The following is a 16273-nucleotide window of genomic DNA, read 5'->3' on the forward strand; positions in this document are numbered from 1 at the left end:
GGCCAAGCCCTCAGGGGACTGTCCAGTCCTGCCACACGACCTCACACCCAGAGACCCCACCCTGGTGGCACCCTGGATGGGACCGACCTTCATTTACTGTGCTGGGTGCCCTCCAGCCCCTGCCGGTGTGGACCCACGCTCTCCAGCTCTGGCAACTGCATCAACCCTTTGATAATTATGCTCCATTTTCTTCTTTCCCCCTGTTTTCTGGAACCCCTTAATGAGTTGGATATTGAACCTCATGTATTCATCCCCTTTGCACAACTTTTCTCTCTCCTTTCCCATCATTTCGTCCATTGCGTTCTGATTTCCAGAAGGTACCCTCATCTTTTTCTCTCATCCCTTTTACATTTTTATGCCTTGGCATTTTCACTTTACAAGATTTCTTATTCTCCAAACTTTTTTTACAGCATATTATTTTTGTTTCACGAATGCACTATCCTCTCTGTGGGGAGATCATTCTCCATGGATATTTTCACGTTTCTGTGTGGTCTGGGCACTGATCAAGCTTTGTTCGACGGTTATCAAATAGCAAGCGTGCTTTGGAAGCTAGAGAGAGGGTACCAGCTCCTGAGGGATTTGCTTATACCCCCACCCCCTTCCCTAGAGAAGATCTCTTTACCTTCCAGAGTAAAGGTACCTAACATCTATCTATCTATCTATCTATCTATCTATCTATCTATCTACCAGTCTATCTATCTATGTATCTATCTATCAGTCTATCTATCTATCTATCTATCTATCTATCTATCTATCTATCAGTCTATCTATCTATCTATCTATCTATCTATCTATCTATCTACCTACCAGTCTATCTACCTATCTGTCTGTCTATCTATCTGTCTATCTATCTGTCTATCTATCTATCTATCTATCTATCTATCTATCTATCTCTCTATTAGTCTATCTATCTATCTATCTGTCTATCTATCTAGCTATCAGTCTGTCTATCAGTCTCTCTATGTATCTATCTACTATCTGTCTCTCCAGAGAGGAAGATGGGCCGATGTGCCAGATGCCATGTGTAAACTCCAAGCCTCATAATTTTGGGTTCCTTTGCCATGACAGGAACCCACTGCCTGCACAGGAAACATCTGGCCCCCATTCATGTCCCCCTGTGCAGAACTGGGGTGTGGGGACCCTGCACAGAACGTGAACGATACACCTCCTGATCTGGGACTCCAGGGGGAGCACTGGTGCTCAGAGAGACAAAGGCAGGTAAGGTGAGGATGTCTGGAAGGGGCAGCCAGCGCCTGACCTAGACATCACACCTAGAAAGGGGCTAAAGAAACTACCCTCCCTCCTTCCTCTCCCCTCCCTTCTCTGCTCCTTCCCTCTCTCTGCTCTCTCCTTCCTTCAGGAACAAGGAAGCTGCCAATGGGAACTGGGAACAGGAGCCTGAGAAAGCCAGACAGTGCGTTAAGCTGGAAGTGGTGAGAGGGTGACCAGTTGTCCCATCTGCCCAGACTTAGGAGTTTTCCTGGGAGACATGGGTCTTTGGTGATACACTAGCAAAGTCTTGGGCAAACCAGACAGGTGGGTCAGCCTCGTGGGTGATGTGGAAATGCTTATATCTGTCCTGCCAGTACGTATCAGGCTTTCTTTGATTTCCTTGCGGGTAAGTCATTACACTAACAGTCCACAGAAGTATTGTGAAGCGAGACCTGTCCTCAGTATTTGACTGAGTGCCTAAAATGGTCCACCACTGGGCACAAAGGACAGAGGTGACCAGGCAGGATCCTGGCCTCAGGGAGGTGGGCATTAGAGAAGAGGGAGGAAGCCAGTGTTTATTCGGGACCTATTCTGCACCAGACATTGGCCCTGGGACTTTCACTAATGGTATTTCTTTCAACCTCACAAAACTTCAGCAAAGCAGTGTTGCTCGTTTGTTTGTTTTTTGTTTGTTTGATTGATTGATTTCCGAGGAGGGGGAAGGGGTAAAGAGAGAGGGAGATGGAGAATCTTAAGCAGGCTCCATGCCCAGCACAGAGCCCAATGCGGGCCTCAATGTCATGACCGTGAGATCATGACCTGAGCCGCAATCAAGAGCCAGGCACTTCACTGACCGAGCCACCCAGGTGCCCCTGTTCTGTGTTTTTATTAGGTGAGGACCCTGAGGCTCAGAGGGGTTTCTTAGTAGGAGGCAAAGTACCTGATCCCCCCTTCAGTCCAGTGTGCACCCCAGAGAGTCCAAGGCAGGGGATCCCAGTGGTGATCCAAGTCCCCAGGGGGACATCTCCAATGTGGGGGAGGAAGAAAGAGAAAAGGCCAAGCTCCCAAGAACAGGGGCACTGCAGACATGTTCTCGTGCCAGGGTTGGGGGAGCCGCGCATCTTGGCCGCTAGACAGTGCCTCGGGTCTGCGGGAAGGAGACTGGTGCCTGGGACACGATGAGAAAGCTTCACATGCGGCTGAGTCTAAGGGCCTGGGACACACAGCCCGGCCCAGCATCTTCAGGGAGTGAGCCAAGCAGGGCTGGGCAAGACTGGCTCCGGGGAGTGATGTGTGCACATGAGGCTGGGCACGAGGGCTGCATCGGGGGTCCTTCCCAACGATCCGAAAGCCCACGGTGGGGGGCAAAGCTGCCACTTGTGGCCATGGCCACAGAGGGTCCCAGGCTTCCACCTCACAGAGGCCCAGGACAGAAAGCCTGAGGATGGGCTCCTCCCCCCGCAGCCCTCCCTGGGCAAGTCTGCGTCCCCACTCCCCTCACTTGGGCCACAGTGGTGTGTGTGTTCCCCGGGGAGAGATGAGTCCCTCTGGCCTGGTCCTCTCCCCCTGATGTGGTTCTCCTGCACAGGTTCCTTCTGTTGCCCTCTAAATTACATCATCCCTGTCCCTTGTGCACCCCCAGTGCTCCTAGCCTGGCTTCACTGGTCGTTTCCTCCTGGGCACTTTTGCCCTTCAGCATACCATCTGGCTGACTGACTTGTGTCTGTCTCCCTCCCCTCCCCCGGGTCCGGGGACCTTGTGTGAGCAGGAATCTTTGCCTGTTTGGTTCTTGCTTGTCTCCAGCGCTCAGAATGGTACCTGGCGCAGAACATATCCATTTTCTCATGAAATAAATGAGTAGGATGGAGCTAGAGGGAAAGGCAACGTGAACACGAAGTGAAATTTGCACTTCCAGGCTCTACTGGGGACTTGGGGTGACATCTTTCCCTCGAGAGCCTCAGTTTCCCTTCTGTGCAGTGAGGGGCTCAGAGCAGTAGTTCCCGGCTCTGGTATGCTGCACTCCATGAGGCCAGCCGTGGGTGTTCCCCTGGAGGGGAAGTAACACGCTGAAAGCAGAGGTCTGGGGAAGCGAGTCGATGAGTCAGCTGGGCATTATATGGACTGATGGGTGGGGGAGGTGGGCCGCAATAATCCTCGGGAACTGACAGGTGGGAGGCAAATGGAGGAGAGGGGCAGCAGCCTGGATGCTAGAGAAATCCCAGACGAGGAGGCAGGATCCAGCAATTAGATCTAGGGAAGGGAGTGAGGAAAAGCAAAAGATGGGCAGTTTGGAGGCGGGGACAACAGAGAGACGCGGTAGCCTAAGACCCAAGGCCCCAAGGAGGCAGACCTCTTGACTTTTCCTCGTCCAGATTCATTCTCCTAGCCTGGTAGCCAAAGAGAAGTCTTGGATTTATTTGTGAGAGTGTTTAATAACCAATGCCTACAAGTTGGTGAATGTCCTTCCCACTTCCCAGGTGTGCCCGCACACACACACACACACACACACACACACACACCTCTGTTTCCAGGGGCCAGGGGAAGCAGGGTATGGGCAGAGTGACCTTTCGCCAAAGCAGAACCATGAGTCTTGGTGGCTGAGGGGCAGGTGTGCAGGCCGGGGTGGTCCCAGCAGACCTCTCCCGGGGCCTCTCTTCCCATGCGGGGTCTTCTCTCACGTGTCTCTCTGCCCTGCAACCGACCGCATGCTCACACAGCCCCTCTGAGCCCCACCTCGCCACCCCTGCCCAGTCCACCCCCATCCACCACTGCGCTCTGGAAGCTCACCTGTTAGGGTCTGGAGCTGGTAACCTGGGTCACGGCTGCAGTCCAGCCCACCGGCCCGGGGCGTCCCCAGTTTCTGCCCATGCCAGGCCACAGCCCAGAGAGCACTGGCTGCTAAAAGCTTGCCCAGAAACATGCAGGCCAGGAGGAAAAGGATGGGAGTGGGTGGAAAGGGGATATCCTCTTCTGAGAGACCCCTTGAAGACACAAGGAGGACATGAGGGAGACCTTGGGGTGGCCTACACACTGGAGTCTGCCCACCGAGAAGGACCGGGGAGATACCAGGTGCTTTCAGGGGCCTTAGAATAGCTCCCCACCCAGCACCATCCCTGGGATGAGGCTTGAGGGAGACTGTAGTCAGGAGACCTGAGTTCTAGGTACGGATCTACCTGCTGAGTGCGTTTAAACACATCACCTTCCCTTGCTGGGCAGTTTCCTGCTGTGCCTAATAGTATAGTCTGGGGTGTGTGTGTGTGTGTGTGTGTGCACATGTGCACTCCATGGTTATACTAACAGTATTTTAACACCAGTACACGGGAATGAACCAATCAGAGCTGATCCTACCAAAGGAGCAGGTATGGGAGTGGGGTCCCAGTTTTGTCCTAAAACCCTTATTATTGCTGAATTGTGGGGATGTCCAAGGGTGGCCAGGGAAGGGATGGGAGGCTGACCATTCAGGAGTCTTGGAGCAGCAGCTATGTATAAAAAAAGAATTTCAGCATGTTAACAACGGGCAGGGCCACACCAACACGTAATGGCTGGTCGGAGGGGTGTTCAGACAGATCATCTCCAGGCCCATTTTCATGCTCTAATTGCCTTGGGATTTGTAGCTCTAGGACCCCAGCCCCCATCCCATGCCTGGGCTCTGCAGGGTGGAAGTCTGCCCCACCTCTGTACCTGGACATGCTGCGTTCCACCTGGGCATCCTCGAAGCTCTTGGACTCTTCAGGGATCCAGAGACCTCCAGGGTCCAGGTGATCAAGGGGGTCTGTGGGAGACAGAGCCTATGAGCTTCTAGCCCCTCCTCCTTGAGGCAGCCAGTCACAGTGGGGAGCACCCATCTGGATGCCACGAGGCCCCCTAGGCTCTGGCCTGGAGCAGATCAGGTCATTAACCTCTCTGAGCCTCGGTCTCCTCACCTGTTAAGTGGGGTGATAGTGTTGCAGGATTCAGTGAGATCATCCTGTATGGCTAAGTGCCGAAACTACAACTCCCACCCCCCCAGCACACAGGGTCTTTGGGAAGGTCAAATGGATGAATGGATGTATTTGAAAGTTCTGTGTGAACTGTCAAGCTGTCTACACCAGCCATGGAGTATTATTATAATAATGTTATTTTCCTGCCACCCTCTTGGGAGTTGGCTGAGGCTTAGGCCCTAATAGGGCTGAAAATCTGTGTCTCCTTGGCCCCTACTGCCACCTCTGCATGTAAAAAAGTGGTGGCCATGGGGTTTGGGTCTAGGGCAAACCGTCTCCCCTCCCCTCCCCACCTTAGACCTTCGATGAATGGCTCATTTCCATCATAAGGGGCCATGTGGTAGGGGAGGATTTGAGAAGAGGGAGAGTCAGAAAGGGGACACGAACCCCCAGATTTGTTCTCCTTTGGGATACATAGTGTTCTGGAGACCCAGGCAGAAGGCTTTCCTGGAGGGCATCGTGTGCAAAGCCTGGGGCGGGGGGGACCTCCACTGCCACCCTGTGTCACCTGGCATGAGGATCCCAGGTCAGCTCAGCAGCAGGAGGCTGGGGTGTGGGCTGTCACTTACCCCCAAGCATTTTTAACTCTGTCGCCTCACTGATACGCCCTGGGAGCCCTGTGGGGGCAGCGGGACAAACATCATCATCTCCATTTAAAGATAAGGAAACGGAGGCCTGGAGAGACGAAGCACATCACCCGGGGTCACAGGCAGTGTCCCTTCGTAGGGCTTGTTTTCTGTACCAGGTCAGTGCTTGATTTATGTTTGCAGGTCCTTTGGATAATTGGGTGAGGGAGTAAATGAACCTCCCACCACTCACTCCTTAAGGACCACTGTACAGTGCTCACATCCCAACTGGATGCCGAATGGATAAAGCTACGGGGAGAGGCAGGAGTGCAAGCAGCTCACTGGGTGCCTTGTGCAAATTAGAGCCCAGAATCCTTCCTGTAAGCGATGCAGGGAGTGCAGCCTGGAGCGGGGCGCCAGGGCTGGAGTGCGGTCCCCTTGCGCAGTGAGTAACCTGCACGACCATCCACAGGGCCCTCAAGTGGGAGGGCAAGATCTGCACCGTGGGTTTCCCCAGGGTGGTCGAGAGGGCGGTCCTGTGCCCAGACCTTGGAGACACAGTCCCAGCCCAGGGGTGGCCTAGAGGTGCAGTCAGCCACCCACTCACCGGCCAGCACCTCCACCAGGACCTTCCTGAGGGTGTCGGCCTCATCACCATAGAGACTCTGGCACTGGTAGAGGCCGGCGTCATGGGCTTGAAGATTCCGCAGCGTAATGGTGAGCGTGCCCCCCAGGGCATCATCCACGATAGCCGTGCTCCCATTCCACCTCTTCAGGAAAGACAGCAGCCACGAGCGGTGGGTGCTGACGACCCGCTGGCACGTGCCCTCTTCATCCAGCTGGCGGCACCAGGCTTTGCGTCTGCCCCAGTGCTTCAAGGAGTTGTAGGGGCAGGAGACCTGCAGGGACCGGCCTGCCATGCCCTGGAATACGGTGGTGTTGTGGGCTCGGGACAGCTCTGGGGAGGAGACATTCACTCACTCTTCGCTCATTCACCAAACGTTTATTGAACACCTACTGTGCGCAGTGAACAAGGAGACAGAAGTCTTGCCCTTAAGGAGCTCAGCTTCCTGTATAAGTTGGGAGAAGGTGCACAGTCCACCATGAAACCCAGGTCCCCAGTCCGGCTTTAACACCGTTGGACTTGCTGGGCATTTTTAAAGAACTGTCCCTCTCTGGACCTATTTCCAGAGACGTTGGCCTTGAAGTTCCCTCCGGTTCTCTTCCGCCCATTTTATCCCTCTCACATGGGACCAAGACCTTTCCTCCAGGCTCTCCGTCTCAAGGGAGCGGGGCCAGTGGCCCCCTCAGGTCTGGGCTGGATACCCGCCTCCCTGCCCTGGCCATTCGTGCTCACTCTGCAGTGGCCCACGCGGGCCCTGGCTCTGCCATCTCCTCCTTCTGACCTTCAGTTCCCAGCTTCCCCATTTCTGTGGCTTTGTTCCCCTTTCAGGAGAGACTCATCTCAGAGCTATTTTGGGGGGAGACATGAGGCTGCTATTTTGGAGACCCGTCTTGGGGTGGGGGAGATAGGCTTAAAGCGTGGTCTGTTGCCAGGGCAGGGGCTGTAGGGGGTATCGTCCGGAGCCCTCTGCCTCGACTTCCCCTCTCTTGGTCCTCCCTTACCCCATCCGCAACCATATGGCAAAAGAGACTTGGAAGACAAGATTAGGGGGCAGGTGGCCTGCCTTTTGAAGCAGAGAGACCTGAGGGAAGAGGGAGGGGGCATCCCTCTGCCTCCAGGCAGCCCCCCATCGTCCCCCACACCACTCCCCGCTAAGAAGCCTCGGGAGCAGGGCTCGGCTGGGACAGCCCCTCTGCTCACCATGTTTGCCTGTTGCCCTAGGGGAGCAAGAGGCACCTTACCCCAATGAAAAGAGGTAGCTGTGTGCAAGAACCTGGGGTGTCAGCCCCCCATTTCCCTTCCAGGCCTGAGGACAAGAGGACCTTCACGTCAGCACAAGATGTACATCCTCAGCTACGGGTTGTTTTCCTCCTCTCTTTCTTCCCTCCCACCCTGCCATTCCTCCGGGACCAGTGGTGCCTCATCTTCGGGGCTCTTACCGGTGCCCCCCCAAACTTCCCCCAACTGCTACCTATTGCCTGAGGTACCACCATCAGAATTCCTTCCTTTTCTTTGTGGCCAGAATCCAGCAGCCCCTCATACTCCCACGTGCATGAAGAGTCAGACAGTGGGTTCTCCTCCCGGGGAGGGAGGGAGAGTATGAAGAATGCGGGGAGAGTGGGGAAAAGCGGGGTGCAGACCATGCCGAGGATGTCAGCCGCCTTTATAGTTGGGCCCAGGGCTGCCCGCCCACCCACCCACTGGATACTCAAGAAGGGGAAGGAGAGAAGGCCTGGCCAGCAGCAAGACGGGCTCCTACCTGTGACGGCCACCAGGATGAGCAGGCGGAGAGGCTCCATGTCAGGCTTCCCTGGTGGAAGGCAGACACAGGGGACCTTATGCAAGATCTCGTCTTTCCCTTGAAGTGCGGAAAGGAGAGGGGCAGGCGCATCGAGTGCTGCCCACAGGAACTGGGCTTTTAGGGATTGAGAAATAGTCAGGACTGGGGTCTGGTTTTATGATTCAGGGAGGGGGTGTGGGGTGGGGGAGGAAGGGAGAGGAGGGGCCAGTCACTGCTGCCCAGGAGGCAGTGGGAGGCTGAGGATCCCAGACCTCTGAGAGGCCAGCCTGCCCCACTGCCCATCCCAGCCAGGGGGACCCCACATGGCAGGGGCTGGACAGTGTCCAAGGCTGTGGAGCCCAGCCCAGGGATCACAGTCCCCACTGCTGTGTCCAGACCCTGCTCCAGCTTCAGTGCCTATCACACTCTTGCTGCAGCCTTGCAAGGACCAGGGGCCAGCTGGACCCTCATCTGGGGCCTCCTAGTCCTTCCCTCCAGGCCAGCATCCCTGTAGTGTAGGTAGACTTCAAGTCCTCCTTCCTCACTGCCTGTGTGTGCACCACACCCCCCCCCCACAACCTCTCTGTATCTCAGTCCTTACATCTGTATAGTGGGAATAAGAATAGTGTGTAGGGTTATTGGGAGGATAACATAGATTTCTACCGGCAAAGTGCTTTAGAATAGGGCCTGACACACAATAAGCACTCAGCAAATACTAATTAGTACTATTATCCCAGTTAGGGTGGGGGGGGGGAAAGGGGGAGATGGGCTTTGCACGAGGGGGAGAATTTCTCTTCCACCTGCCGTCTCCTGCCCAAGCGTATCCTTTGCACATTTGGGCACCTCCTGTGTGCACCAGTGCACGAGGGCATTATTTTGTGCATGCACACACCTATGGGACAACACAGGATGTGACATTTGCTGGAGTTTCCAGGGCTGGAGGTGTGCTTTCTCCACAGGTGCAGGGGTGGGGTGGGGGTACTTGAAGGGTGATCCAGGCACAGGAATTTGCAGGTACAAAGCCACCAAAGTGTGAAATGGCTCTCGGCGGTCAGTCCTGGGATGGGGTGAGGGAGGAGTGGTAATTCCCAGGGGCAGGAAGGTGAGTCCTGCAGAGGGAGGTAGCAGAGAGGCCAGGAAGGGTCCACAGGCACCCACAGATCGTCAGAGTCTACTCTGGTTTCCTGCAAGCACTCACTGATTTGTTTTTATTTATTTCTTTACTGTGCATCTACGGTATTTACAGGGAATGCGCCTAGAGATGGGGGTTAATGATGAACATAATTTAGTCCTTCACTCGGAAAACCAGCTCCCCAGTCTTGACTTAATGGCTTAGGGAATGAAGGGTCTGAGGCCACCTGAAAATCACTGGATAGGTCCCCTTCTACGGTCTTTTTATAAAGTCAGGATTATTGGCATATCATTTACATACACAAGAATTCACCCCGTTAGGGGTCTACCTCTATGAATTTTGACAAATTCATACATCTGTGTAACAACCGCCACAATCAAAATATAGAACACCTCTATCAGCCCCCCAAAAAGCTCCCTCGTGCTCCTGCTAGCCAATCTCCTTTCCAGCTCAGGTCCTGGCAACCACTGATCTGACTTCTGTTCCTACGGCTTCCTGCCCTTTCTAGAATGTTCTATACCTGGAATTATTTGGTGTATAGCTCTGAGTTTGGCTTCTTTCACTTATGATAATGTATTCAACACACATGAAGTTGTGCTCCTCAGTAATTCATTTACTTTTTATTGCTGAACAGTATTTCATTGTATGGCTGATGCATACCTTGTCTATCCATTCACCAGCTGATGAACATTTGAGTGGTTTCAAGTTGGGGGCGATTATGAAAAAAGCCACCATAGACATTCATGCACCTATATTTTGTGTGGTTATATGTGTCATTTCCCTTGGCTAAAACCCTAAGAGGGGTCACGTGGTAAGTGTGTGTCTAACTTTATTTTTTTTTAATTTTTTTTAACGTTTATTTATTTTTGAGACAGAGAGAGACAGAGCATGAACAGGGGAGGGTCAGAGAGAGGGAGACACAGAATCTGAAACGGGCTCCAGGCTCTGAGCTGTCAGCACAGAGCCCGACGCGGGGCTCGAACTCATGGACCGCGAGATCATGACCTGAGCCGAAGTTGGCCGCTTAACCGACTGAGCCACCCAGGCGCCCCGTGTGTGTCTAACTTTATAAATGCTGCCACACTGTGTTGCAAAATGGCTATACTATTTTTGTATCCTTGTCAAGACTTGATATTGTCAGGGTTTGGAAAAGCCATTCTAATAAATTTGTGGCTATATCTCATTATGGTTTTAATTCTATTTTCATAATAACTAATGATGTTGAACATCTTATCATTGCCTGCTTTTTTTTTGAGAGAGAGAGAGAGGGAGGGAGGGAGAGGCAGTGCACGTGTGTGGGGAGAGGGGCAGAGGGAGAGGGAGAAAGAGAATCTTAAGCAGGCTCTATGCTCAGCTTGGAGCCCAATGCGGGGCTCGGTGTCCCAACTGTGAGATCATGACCTGAGCCAAAATCAAGAATCGGACGCTCAACTGACTGAGGATTCTGGGATTCAAACCCTTGCTCTCGAGCCCCCACCTCTCTCTCACCTCTGACTCCTCTCAGACTTGACCTTCTTTCTTTGTATTTGGACCATTGTTCTCTGACACTTCTAGCTGAGGCAGTTCTCCCATCCTTAGCATCTCATATTTTCTCAGACGGGGATCTTGGCCCCTGTCTAGAACCAGTACCTCCTCTCTTCAGGGCAGACACCTCCCAGGGAGTGAGGGTGTGTGTACTCGCTCAAGTGCATGTGCCGGGATTGCTTTAGGTCATGGGCAAGCAGCAGCCAGTAGGCTAGGGGATGGCAGGCCCAAAGGGAAGATCTGGACAACAGCACAGGAGCTAGGAGGCAAGGATCCAGGCACTGAACCTGCCTCAGGTCATCACAGACATCACAGGACTGAGACAGAAATGCAGGGAACCTCATCTACCATGCGGCTGGATCAGGACTGGTCCAGATCCTGCCAGGATTGGGGAGGGTACCTAGCCTGCCTTTGGGGGCCAAGTGTGGGGATTAGAAGGCTGGATGCGACAGATGCAAAGTGGGGATTGAGCACACAGGTTTGGGCTTCTTACAGACCCATACTTAATCCCAGCTCTGTTATTTACTGGCTGTGTGGCCTTGGGCAAGTTCCTAACTCTCTGGGCCGGCTTCACTATCTGGGTATGTAAAGGTAGGGCATGTTAAGTGCTCAAAAAAGAAAGAAAGAAGAAAGAAAAAGAAAGAAAGAAAGAAAGAAAGAAAGACAGAAAGAAAGAAAGAAAAGAAGGAAGGAAGGAAGGAAGGAAGGAAGGAAGGAAGGAAGGAAGAAAGGAGGAAAGAGAAAGAAAGAAAGAAAGAAAGAAAGAAAGAAAGAAAGAAAGAAAGAAAGAAAGAAAAGGGCTAGAATTATTTTCCTTCCTCTTCCCTATATTTCTCTCTAAAATCTTCCTTCTTCCTGTCTATCTCCATCCCAGAATTTCATCTTCCATTTTCAAGATGGCAGCTTTCCCTATATCTTGTCTAGCTGTCTGTCTGTCTGTCTGTCTGTCTGTCTGTGTATCTCCCCTGGATGATCCCCAGGAGCTACTTTCTCACCCGTCCCGTCTCCCCCCGTGTCTTCAGGTCCTACTCCCCACCGCCCCCACCACCACCACCACACACACACCTTTTTCTCCGTGCTTACCTTGCCACAGACTCACCTGTCCTCACATCTTCTTTATCCATTCATCCATCGATGGACATTTGGGCTCTTTCCATACTTTGGCTATTGTTGATAGTGCTGCTATAAACATTGGTGCGCATGTGCTGCTTTGCAACAGCATACCTGTATCCCTAGCAGTGCAATTGTGGGGCCGTAGGGTAGTTCTATTTTTAATTTTTTGAGGAAACTCCATACTGTTTTCCAGGGTGGCTGCACCGGTTTGCATTCCCAACAGCAGTGCAAAAGATATCCTCTTTCTCCGCATCCTCACCAACATCTGTTGTTGCTGAGTTGTTAATGTTAGCCATTCTGATAGGTGTGAGGTGCCATCTCATTGTGGATTTGATTTATATTGCCCTGATGATAAGTGATGTTGAGCGTTTTTTCATGTGTCAGTTGGCCATCTGGATGTTTTCTTTGGAGAAGTTTCTATTTATGTCTTTTGCCCATTTCTTCACTGGATTATTTGTGTTTTGGGTGTTGAGTTTGGTAAGTTCTTTATAGATTTTGGATTTATACATTATCTGATATGTCTTTTGCAAATATGTCCCATTCTGTCAGTTGCCTTTTAGTTTTGCTGATTGTTTCCTTCACTGTGCAGAAGCTTTTTTATTTCTTAGGGACAGCTTTGTTATTCACGCTCTTCAACTGCCCATTTGAGTCTGATCACCAGAAGACATGAATAGCCTCCTCCCAGCCCTCCTGGACTGACTTTTCTGCTGCCTTTGACCCCCGCTGACCGTGCTCCACTCCTGTCCCCACCCCTGCCCCATGCTATCCCTGCTCAGTCCTGTTCTGCCCCTGGGAGGCTGCCCCTCTGGACTCCATCACCCCAGCGCCTGGCCCCCTGGCTTACTACTGCTGGGTCTAGCAGAAGGGAGCTACAGGCAGGGGTTGGCAGTTAGGAGGAGAGATAAGTTGGAGTACTTACTTTCCCCTACTCCCTCCATGTCTGCCATGGCTCACACAGTGGCTGCCTTCCTCTGTAGCCATAACTCTGATTGGTGGTCCCTCCTCCACGGCTCCCGCTCTCACTTGGCTCCAAGAACACAGTTCTCTCTCTTTGTTCTTTCAAGTTGGGGTGTTAACACTCCCTGTCTTTGGATGCATTGCCATCCCATGGTGGCCCGCTCATCCTTGTCCACTCCTCTGTAGGAACCCTGTTAAAATGATCGGCAATTGAACTCTCTTGTGCTTGCTGCCTGCTCCTGGAAGGGAACTTGCCCTACAACTACCCCCTCCTGGGCATTCTTTTCCCTCTTACCCAGGAAGTGGGAGAGCCTGGAGCCCTCTTCTCAGGGGCACATTCATTTATTCCACCTATTTTCCAAGCTCCTACCATATGCCAGGCTCCGTGCTAGGTGCTAAGAAGGTGCAGTGAGCACAGGAGTCACTGCCCCTTTGTTGCTAGATGAGGAAGTGATGTTGATATTGCAGATCTGTATTGGCAGGATTTTAAGACAATACCCTGGGTTCAGGGAGTGAAGGGAGACCCTCAAATGAGTCATCAGAGAGAGCTTGGGGACATTTCTGGTCATCTCAGGCAGAAAGGCACATCTGGGCCTCTGTTCTGAGTGTGAGTTGAGAAGTCAGGACGCCTGTTAAGGTGGAAGTGAGGGTCCAGGCTTGGACCACAGGGATCTGCCAACTGAAGATGGGTCTTGCCATGGCCAGAAACAAAATGCCTTAAAAATAAAAGAGAATTATTAGAGAATTGCAGCCTTTCTTTAGATTTTTTTTAATGTTTATTTATTTTTGAGAGAGAGAGACACACAGTGAGAGCCAGGGAGGGGCAGAGACAGAGGGGGAGACACAGAATCCGAAACAGGCTCCAGGCTCTGAGCTGTTAGCACACAGCCTGATGTGGGGCTTGAACTCATGAACCGTGAGACCATGACCCGAGCCCAAGTCAGACGCTTAACCGACTGAGCCACCCAGGCGCCCCAAGAATTGCAGGCTTTCTTAAAAGAAAGAAAACAGTTCCTCCTGAGTGGGGCAGATTCCCACCCCCAGCACTGAGTGGACCCCACCTGGTGGTGCTCTGTCCTTGTAATGCCCCGGACTGAGTCAGTCCACAAGTCCTTCCCTCTACACCCGGAGCACGTTGGGCAGTCTGGGATCAACAAGGAAATAAATCCTGAGACCAATGTGCATCTAGACCAGCCCTTCCTAACAGTATCTGACCACAAAACCCTTCTAAAAGTACTCTAAATTTTCAGACAATCCGCAGGAGCGCCAGAGTTACATTTATGCCTGGATTAGAGTAGAAAGCAATGACAGTCCTAAAGATAAATTTGTTGCTGCAAAATTTGATAATTTTCAAAACAACTTTTAAGCAGAATTTTTAAAATCACAATTTAGAAAAATCAGGTAATTTTTAAAAACCTAGTACTGAAATCACAGCAAGATAAAACGCTTATTAAATAGGGTCGTTAAATACATCGGTGATGTCCATGATTCCTTGGTAAATACTCCTTGTGCAGTTGAAGCATCGTACCCACAAGCCACAGGCAATTTGCCCCAGGATCACCTGCCACAGTCATGTAGTGCGCAGATTCAGAGGGAGCTTATTTCTATCATAATAACTATATAAAATGTGCTTAGCATTTTAAAAATCTTTTGAAAACTGTAGTCAATTAGTTTTTATATGAACAAATATAAAAATTAACTTTAAAAAGGTAAAAGTTGTCCATAATTCCACACTTAAAATACATGAGTTGGGGTACCTGGGTGGCTCAGTTGGTTAAGAGTCTGATCTTGATTTCAGCTCAGGTCATGATCTCACGGTTCATGAGTTCGAGCCTGGCATGGGGCTCTGTGCTGACAGCATGGAGCCTGCGTGGGATTCTCTCCCTCTTCCTCTGCTCCTCTCCCCCACTTGCAGTCTCTCTCTCTCTCTCTCTCTCTCTCTCTCTCTCTCTCTCTCTCAAAACAAAAACTAAAGAATAGAAAAAAAGAAGAAAAAACAGACAAGAATGTATTGAGTGCTTACTATGTGCGGGGCATTGTTCTAAACACCTTAAATGTGTTTCGCCATTACCTGTGAGGTAGGTAATATTATTGTTCCAGGTAACCAAGATCCAGAGAAGTTAAATAACTTTCCTGAGGCCACACAGCTCATACAGGTGGAAGTTAGGTTTAGATCCAAGCAGTCTGGCTCCAGAGCCAGTCCGCCTAATCTTACTGAGTGGAATTTTCCTCCACTCTAATACCACTCCCTGGAGATAATTTCTACTGATATTTTAGTGTTTGTTCATCTAGCCTTTTTGCTATGGTCACACAGAGACACAAACACAAAGGAGTTCATGCTAGACATATTATTTTGTGGCATTTTCACTTAATCTATCTGGAATATCTCTCCATATCAACGGATGTCTACATAATATTCCTTGGTATGAATGTAGCATAACTTCTTAATCAACCTCCCATTAATGGATATTAAAAGAGTTTCTAAGAGCCAACTTTTGCAAATTGTGATAAGCGCAACTTCCTTTTCCTTACGTTAAAATGTTTGAAGAAAATGTGTTCCTAGCATGGGTTATTTTCACATGACACTTAATGTCTCTTAAAACGCTAATGTTTTGTGGTGCACTGGGAGGTGAATCTCAACACTTCTATAGCTGCAGGAAGCTTCAGGTTGCGATCCACTCCTTCTGCGTTTCAAGTCATGTAGCAGAACCCGCCATTAGTCACCCTTCCACCCCACATCGCCAGACCCTCCCCACAAACTCAAATATCTCAGCCTGGAAGACAAGACCTAAAACAGCAGGGACCAGAGAGATTTGGAGGATCCATTCTTTCCTCCGGCTCAGGCTCGGCTTCTCGACTTCTGAGTCTTTGGCTGAGGAGACATACTCCTTCAGCGAAGACACTAATGACCACCAGGGGGAGGGCCAGGAAAACTAGGTTGAGGAGAGATTGGCTGAGGGTTTGGGGGTGAGCCAGCCTGTAGCTGCCAGCCATTGACAGCAAGGTAAGGACTCGTGCATTTCCTTGAAGGACAGAGAAAAGCTTCAGATTGTTGTGATGACTTTTTGTTGGTGTTAGCCTGGGGTTCCTTGAATGAAGCTCCTTGAAAGGACCCTCACCAAATCTAGCTTGTGGATTTGTTACATGCATGACCGCCGCAGTGGGTGGGAGAAGGGGCTTGTTTTGAGAAATCTGTAAAGATTCCAGGGAGAAAGAAGCTCAGGCAGAAGAGATAGTAGTGGTTAAGAAAAAGAAGGCCAGCCAAGTTTCTGACCTTCGGGAAGCTGTGCTGGGATTTAGAATTTACATTAAGAACTTATTTCACTGGGGCACCTGGGTGGATCAGTTAAGCATCCCACTTCAGCTCAGGTCGTGATCTCGCAG

The 16273-nt window shown here is 51.1% G+C and overlaps 1 protein-coding gene across 3 annotated transcripts; it reads right to left on the minus strand.

Moving 5' to 3' along the window:
- Nucleotides 1-3603: 3603 nt before the first annotated feature.
- On the minus strand, nt 3604-8686 carry TREM2 (triggering receptor expressed on myeloid cells 2). Of its 3 annotated transcripts, XM_058733867.1 has the most exons (5): nt 8143-8480; nt 6366-6716; nt 4894-4984; nt 4000-4193; nt 3604-3903 (listed from the first exon to the last, which is right to left on the minus strand). In XM_058733867.1, exons 1-5 carry the CDS (start codon nt 8180-8182, stop codon nt 3887-3889), a joined length of 693 nt encoding a protein of 230 aa, XP_058589850.1. In that variant the 5' UTR covers nt 8183-8480; the 3' UTR covers nt 3604-3886. The 3 variants fall into 3 exon arrangements, with proteins under 3 accessions (XP_058589850.1, XP_058589852.1, XP_058589851.1); XM_058733869.1 differs by lacking the exon at nt 4000-4193 and having other exon boundaries at nt 8143-8664; XM_058733868.1 differs by lacking the exons at nt 3604-3903; nt 4000-4193 and adding an exon at nt 4200-4691 and having other exon boundaries at nt 8143-8686.
- Between the last annotated feature and the right edge of the window lie 7587 nt (nt 8687-16273).

The sequence above is a fragment of the Neofelis nebulosa genome, chromosome 6 (genome assembly GCF_028018385.1).
Source record: "Neofelis nebulosa isolate mNeoNeb1 chromosome 6, mNeoNeb1.pri, whole genome shotgun sequence".
In the NCBI taxonomy this organism is placed as follows: domain Eukaryota; kingdom Metazoa; phylum Chordata; class Mammalia; order Carnivora; family Felidae; genus Neofelis; species Neofelis nebulosa.

Coding starts and splice junctions, on each gene's coding strand:
- TREM2 (XM_058733869.1), bottom strand. CDS start 8,182: ATGGAGCCTCTCCGCCTGCTCATCCTGGTGGCCGTCACAG. Junction 6,717..8,142: donor CATCCTGGTGGCCGTCACAG/GTAGGAGCCCGT, acceptor TCTCCTCCCCAG/AGCTGTCCCGAGCCCACAAC. Junction 3,904..4,893: donor GTGGAACGCAGCATGTCCAG/GTACAGAGGTGG, acceptor GGTCGGTTGCAG/GGCAGAGAGACACGTGAGAG.